We start from the raw sequence: 7500 nt of genomic DNA, 5'->3' as shown, positions 1-7500 counted from the left end.
GCTTTGTTGGGATTATAGAGACGAGGTAGTTAATTTTGGGTAATATGGTCATTTTTATTGTAGCAATTCTACCTATGAGTGATAGCGGTAGGGTCATCCAGCGGTGGGGTCATCATTGTCTTGAGAAGGGGGTTGAAGTTGAGACTAATTAACTCTGACAGCCTGGGGGAAATATTAATTCCTAAATAAGTGATGTTAGAGGTGCGCAGGGAGTTTGGTGATGTTTTCGCCGCCACATCCCAACTATTTGGACTGAGAGGGAGAATAGTTGATTTGGACCAGTTTATAGTGTGGTCTGAGATTTTTGAGAAAGTGTTTATGAGATTAATGGTTTCAGGTACGGATGATGATGATTTTTGTAGATAAAGGAGAATGTCGTCTGCATAAAGGCTGATTTTATGATGCATATTTTGTGTTTTGATTCCTGTGATGCTTTGTTTTTGGCGGATGGCTGCAGCAAGTGGTTCAATAAAAATAGCAAATAGCGAAGGAAAGAGTGGGCATCCTTGTCTCGTGCCCCTGTGTAAAGTGAAACGGTGTGAAGTGATTCCATTGGTTGTGATTGTAGCCATAGGTGTTGTGTAAAGAACCCTCACCCAGTGAATAAAATAATCTCCAAAACCAAAAAAGTGCAGCAAATAAAAATTCCCAATTGACTTTATCAAATGCTTTTTCAGCATCCAAAGAGAGTATGACTGTTGGTGTGTTTGTGAGGGTGGTATATTCGATTAGATTGAAGAGTCTGCGTAGATTACTGGATGAGTGTCTTCCTTTAATAAAGCTGGTTTGGTCTGGGTGGATGATGGATGGAATTACTGTTTCTATACGTGATGCTAGTGCCTTACTAATAATTTTTGTGTCTGTGTTGATGAGGGATAGGGGATGGTAGTTTGATGGGGAGGTGGGGGTTTGAGTAGGAGGCATATTAAAGCAGTGTTCATGTTTGTGGGAAGTTTAGATGTTTGTTTGATTTCTGCTGTTAATCTGTTGAAAATGGGTGCTAGAATATTCCAGAAGTGTTTATAAAACTCAGCAGGGAAGCCGTCAGGACCTGGAGCTTTATTGTTTGGCATGAGTTTTAATGCATTATGGAATTCTGTTGTTGTGAATGGTTTATCAAGAGTAGCTGCTTGGTCTTCATCTAAATGTGGTAAATCAATATTTCTTAAAAAAGTGTCTCTGTCCTCTGGAGTTGGCTGGTGTGTTGATGAGTATAATTGTGTGTAGAAATGTTTTATTTATTTCTTCTGGTGTGTATACGGTCTTCCCTGCTGAGTTCGTGAGTGAAGTGATTGTTGATTTTTCTACATTTCGTTTAATTTGGTTTGCCAGGTATTTTCCGGATTTATTGCTATGTTCAAAGTGTTCATGTCTGAGTCTGTGTATGAGGAATGCAGTTTTACTGTTGATGTGGTCATTTAGTTTTAATCTGTATTTCTGTAAATCGTTTTCAGTTTCTGGTGTGGGGTTGTTTATGTTCTCTAATAATAATTTTCAATCTTCACTGTCTTTCTTTTTCTTGTATGTGGAGTATGAAATGATTTTTCCTCTTAACACTGCTTTGCCTGTTTCCCAGAGAAGTGATGGTGCTGTTTCGGGTGAATCGTTTATTTCAAGAAAGGATGCCCACTCTCTTTTGATGTGACTGTCAAAGTTTGGGTCATTGAGTAGTGATAGGTTAAAGCGCCATCTGCTGGGTGGTTTGTGAGAGTGGGTAGTATTCAAGGTGAGGGAGGCAGGAGCATGATCACTGATGGTAATGGAGTGTATTTGTGTGTCAGATATTTTGGAAATAATTGAGCTGCTAGAAATGAAGAAGTCAATGCGAGAGTAGGAGTGGTGAACCGGAGAATAGAATGTACATTTTTTGGTGTTTGGGTGTTGTAGCCGTCAACCATCGTCAAGACCAAAGTCACTCATGAACTGTTTTATTGTTTCTGTGGATTGGGAGTTATGTGTATTATTTGAGTTGTTAGATCTGTCAAGTGATGGGTTTAAGACTGTATTGAAGTCTCCTCCAATAATTACCAGGGAGTCAGACATATTGTAGAGAGAGGTAAAAAATGTGTTAAAAAAAGAAGGATCAATATTATTTGGACCATAGACAGATGCAATAGTAATGGGGGTGTTATTTATGGAGATGTTTATGATGATAAATCTTCCTTCAGGATCTGTTACTGTGCTGTTATGGATAAATTAGATTTCTTGTGTATTAATATGGCTACTCCTCTCTGTCTGGAGTTAAAATGGGCAGAGAATACTTTATTGAACTGTGGTGTTATTAATTTATGTTGATCAGATTCAGATGTGTGTGTTTCCTGTAAGAAGCATATGTCTGGTTGTAATTTATTTATGTGGTTAAATACCTTGAGTCTTTTTGCCTGTGCACCAATTCCACGAATGTTCCAAGTGAGAAATTTAAGTGAACTCATTGTGATAGAATGCAGGTGCCTATGATTATGTTTGTGTGTGAGTGTGTTGTGTGTGTTTTATTTGAGACTTGTGTGTAAGTGTGTGTATGTGTGTTAGTATTCCTCTCAGTGATCTGAAGATGTAAGGGGTTAATGTTGTTTGGAATAAGGGTTTGGGGAATAGAGAGGGAAAGAAGGAGAAAGAACACAGCGTGTAGACAGAAAACAAACAAGCAAGATGTAAAAAACATTAAACACATAAATTCAAAGAGACTACAAAACCAAAGAGCAAAAGTGCGGGACATGGTGAAATTAAGGTGCATATTTTCAATTCAAGTCAGCGTCATTGTGGTGAAAGGGAGCGGGTACGGCGAGTGGAGTGATATTCAAAATAGCCAGGGGGTTATTGTTATGTCACGGTACAGTTGTCCATTAATGTAAAGTTTGTCGACTGAGAGTACTGCTTTTTTTCCTTCCTGTATGTTCTTTTTGCGTACGGGGAGTAGTGTTTTGCGCCTGTCCATTATTTCTCGGGGGAATTGATCGTTGATGCCAAAGTCCGTGCCTTTAAGATTTCGGCCGTGTCGTTGTACCTGTTGTTTTTGTTGGAAGTGTTTGAATTTGGCAATTATGGGTCGCGGGCGTTTGTTTGCGGGGTTCTTGGGTCCAATGCGGTGTGTATGGTGAAATGTAATGTCCTTCGCAGTGTCCGGGGGTATTTTCAGATGGGTGGTCATGAAATCCTGTATTAACTGTTCGGGGTTGTTGTTGTGTTGTTCAGGTATACCGGAGAAGACTAGATTGTCTCTCATGCTGCGGGAATGAAGGTCGAGGATTGATTCTTTCATTTGTTTATTTTCTTTCGTAACTGATTCCAGCTGTGTTGTGAGTGAGGTGACAGAGTGTTGGAGGGATTTGTTATCTTTGGTGAGTGTGGTGAGTTGCGCCTGTGTGAATTCGAGGCTGTCGCGGATGTGTTGGAATTCTTTGTGCAGAACTTCAACAAGAGCGATTCTTGCGTCAAGACCAGACAGACTGTTATTGATTGACATTAGGATCTCACTGACCTCAATGCAGCAGTGTTTTTCGGGAGAGTTGAGAAAGGAGTCGGACTGGCGGCTTCGTTTTCTGTCGGATTCGGTGGGATTGTTGTTGTTCATTTTGGGAATTTTATCGGTGTCGTTCATGCAGAGTCGGGTGAAGCATTCATCAATGTACTCCTCTAGATCCTCCAGGTCGTTCAATTGTGTAAATCCGGGTTTGGGGCGCAGAAAGTTTTGAGACAGAAGAGTAGTAAGAGCTATGTTTTGGATCTAGCAGCAGGCTGCCATCTTGAGTCTCGCACTGGTCGTCAGATCTCGCGATCACAGACGCATCCTCATCTGGAGACTTTCCTGACACTGAGTGGTCCCAGACATGTTTCAGAAAACGAGTGATTACCTAAGGATAATAATTTAAATCAATAAAAGATTTTATCTATGGAGGTTTTTGTGTCAAATATGAATCAAGCAGGCCATGTCAAGATTAAAAAAGACAGGAAGTAGTAAACCCTGACAAAGCCATGATGTCATAGTTTTATTTTTTTACTTTATCGTTTTTTTTTTCTTTTCTTATTTTTATGATGACTCTAGTTAGGTATATTCTTACCTTTAAAAGCATTGTCAATTAGTTTAAAGAGTAACTAAACCCTAAAACCACTTTTTTCAACTATAAACCTCTGTATTTGAGTATTAAGTAGTGTTATGGATCAATCCAAGTCCCAATCTCGACATGTGAGTACAAAGTATTGAAATTCGAAATATTGTGTTAGAAATGTGCATAGTGTCTGCCCTTCCATTTGAAAAATTCTAGTAGAGTGTGTGTACTCTAGTGGAGTACAGTATTACGTAGGAGTGAATTACTACGTCACCAAACCTATAAAAGCCTGTGGGCAGTCAAGTGTGTGTGTGTATTTGTGTGTGTGTGTGGGGCAAACATTGTATCATGTTGCGGCTGATAACAGCGCGAAAGGAGTGAGTGGGGGAGTCTACCCCCATGCCCCCCTCCCTCTCCAAGTTGATACATTCTCCTGCTTATTCTGCTCCAGTCCCCGGCATAATAACGTGCCTCTCGCACACACCTGCCGAACACACACACTCTAGTGGTGTGTAGTTCGTGAACGATTCGTTCAAAACGACCGAATCATCTGAGTGAACGAACTGAACTGAATCACTTACTGAAAAGAGTCGTTCATTTCTCAACTTCAGTTGCGCTCTCCTCTCTCCCGTCTCGTGTCTCTCTCTCCAGACCGCGAGTCGCTCAAAGCCCGCCCTCCCTCTCCCTTCATGTCAGTGATATGTACTGACTGAACCAACAGGACGAAGTCGGTCAGGAGCTCTGTGTCACTAAAGCCCGCCCCTACTTCTCCCTCTCATGTCTCCAAAATTGAGGAAGTAGCAAATATATTATTTAACATTTAGGTGTCGCAAAAATGTATGTGCTTTTTATAGCTGCTGTCAGTTTGCAAACGGCTTTTATATCAAACTCAATTTCACTCAGCTGACTGTTTTAACATCCACTAACGATCGTGTTTCAGTCAGTACAGTGTGTGTGTGACTGAGGCTGGTGACTCGCAGTCTCGCTCGTTCACATTCAGTCAGTGTTTCATTCACTGAACGAACTGAGAGGAAGAGAGTGACTCGGAGGCCCGACATGAATCACTGAACGAACTGAGAGGAAGAGAGTGACTCGGAGGCCCGACATGAATCACTGAACGAACTGAGAGGAAGAGAGTGACTCGGAGGCGGAGCTCCCGTTCAGTTCGTTCATTGAACCGGGATCCTGGAGAGTGTCAAACTGTTTGTTTTTTTCTATTATTTTTCTATTATCTATTTTTTTCTTTTATTATTCTGTTATTTTTATTGGGGTGCAGACAATAAAGTCTTTGAGGTGAACTCTGTAGTCCAAGGTCAATCTGGAGTCTCAGACTGCTGGTTAGTTCCTACAGAAATGTAGTTTTGTGTGGATGTCATGCATCAGTATTCATGAAACATATTGTTCACACATTCAATCCAGATTAACCTGCATGCATCAGTTTGATTTTTACTGACCCGTTATCTCTTATTGTGTCTTGCAGTTGTGGCAGCACTTTACATGAGCCAGAGGCGACACAAAGAGAAAGAGACTCTGATGACGTCCAAGGAGGACATCCGTGATAATGTCATCCACTATGACGACGAGGGCGGCGGCGAGGCTGACACGCACGCCTTCGACATGGGCACCCTGCGAAACACACACCCGCACCGCTCGAGCACCCTCAGCAGCTCGTCCAGGAACGATAAGAATGGCTACGGAGATGGCGTCCTGCTGCATCTCAGCGTTCGCTCAGACAACGTCAGGACACCTGACATCCACTGTCAAACGGCGTGTGTCATTGCTGCGGTGAACAACACGGGGACGCTCTCCTCCCGTGGCCGAGTGACTGAGGGTGACGCGGTAAAGATCAGGGAGTTCATCGAGCAGCGGCTGGAGGAGAGTCAGAAGGGTTTCGCCGCCCCGCCCTACGACTCACTGGCTACTTACGCATACGAGGGCGACGGCTCGGTGGCCGGCTCGCTCAGCTCCATTGAGGAGTCTTGGGTCATTGACGACACGGGAGACTTCAGCTCTCTGGGTGACTGGGGACAGCCGTTTAAAACGCTGGCTAACATTCTGGACACACAGCCACCCGCTCAGACTGATGAGAGCTGAGAGGAGGCTCGCAGAGGGCGGCCATGTTGGATTTAGCTTCATTTTTTTAGATTTTTTTTTACCGTGACAGGCACCTGCTAGCGTGATGTGAGAACTGTTTAGTCAGTTGTCGGTGTGAAGTAGAGCTGTGGACTGATTAGCAGGAGAGCAGTGGATCTAGCTTCTTTAAAGTGATAGCCCCTCAAAGTGCCTGAGGTACTCCATGTTTGTATTTGAATTCATGTTACTAATAAAATATCTTCAACATACTGAGTTTTTATTTCTAAATATTTGATCCTCGGACAGGAAGTTGATCTGCTCATGTCTTCACGATGAGGGCCGTGTGCTTGAAACCGGTTCGACAACTACCCATGGATCACAAATTCAAGATGGAGAGAGTGATGGGCTCTGTCTACAGTGTAAGCTGTCCTTTCTATGTTGTTTCTGCGTTTACATAAATTAATACATGAATATCAGTTGATCCCGATGATGCATGAAAACCACATGGGGGGGAGTGAAGAACACTGGGTAAGGAATACGCTAAAGCTCTAGAGATGGACCTGAACGCAGCACGTCCAATAAAGAACATTTATAGACATGTTTGATATGACCCCTACACCTCATGGAAAAGTGATGTTGACCGATTAGCCTGGCGTATATCACTAATGACTTAGTCCTGAAGACCTGTTACTACACAGTTAACCCAATGAAGGCGCACTAGAGACTTGAGGCTTACAACTGTTTAATGTTTTGAATCGTCATTTTAAAGTCGATCTCATAGAACAATAACTTTCAACAGGCAGAATAGTAACTCTCTCATGTCCACAGAGCGCATCGGTCGCCCCCTGGTCATCCCTGGTCACCCCCCTGGATTTATGGTAATCAGAAAGGGAGAGCTGCATTGCATACTTAAAGCTTTGTATCATTAGAAACCTTGTAGTATTTTTGAATGGTCATCTCGGATGTTCGTGGCTATCTCTACGAGCCGCGATATAGCGGCGAGACGGCTGCCGGTCGTGTGCCCGGGCCGGCTCGAGCTGGGGCGGACTGGTAGTGTCCGTGCTCTCACTGTTTGTCTATGGACACAGACATAGAGTCTGTTTTCTGACAGGAATTTACAAGATACCAATTCCTTCTGGAAGAAATCTCGGAATCTGTTGAGGAAACGGCCTTATGTGTAGTTTGTAAATGTAGGACCTTAGTGGGAGTGGCCTGCGTTGCTGTGCATTCTGGGATTTGGTGTCTTTCATCAACATGAGCCAAAAAGACACTTTCTGCCTTTTCTCGGTCAAGAAGGCACCAACTTCAAAATGTATTTCACATTTCTACATATATGACCCAATGTCAATACAGATTCATGTTTCAACGGGTGAAGTATCCC

At 42.8% G+C, this 7500-nt stretch overlaps 2 protein-coding genes across 2 annotated transcripts in view; one reads left to right on the top strand and one right to left on the bottom strand.

Annotated features, from left to right (window-relative positions):
• LOC132978571 (cadherin-12-like) overlaps positions 1-6388 on the top strand; it is a 77949-nt gene extending 71561 nt beyond the window's left edge. Inside the window, exon 13 of the mRNA XM_061043780.1 lies at positions 5527-6388. Coding sequence (XP_060899763.1) covers positions 5527-6140 — 614 coding nt within the window. The 3' untranslated portion in view covers positions 6141-6388. The remainder of the gene's footprint in view (positions 1-5526) is intronic.
• LOC132978590 (neuropilin and tolloid-like protein 1) overlaps positions 1-7500 on the bottom strand; it is a 609128-nt gene that overhangs the window by 222131 nt on the left and 379497 nt on the right. The gene's annotated exons all lie outside the window — the stretch shown is intronic.

Source organism: Labrus mixtus, chromosome 8, assembly GCF_963584025.1.
Source record: "Labrus mixtus chromosome 8, fLabMix1.1, whole genome shotgun sequence".
Classification (NCBI taxonomy): domain Eukaryota; kingdom Metazoa; phylum Chordata; class Actinopteri; order Labriformes; family Labridae; genus Labrus; species Labrus mixtus.
This window is presented reverse-complemented; position numbering and strand designations above follow the sequence as displayed.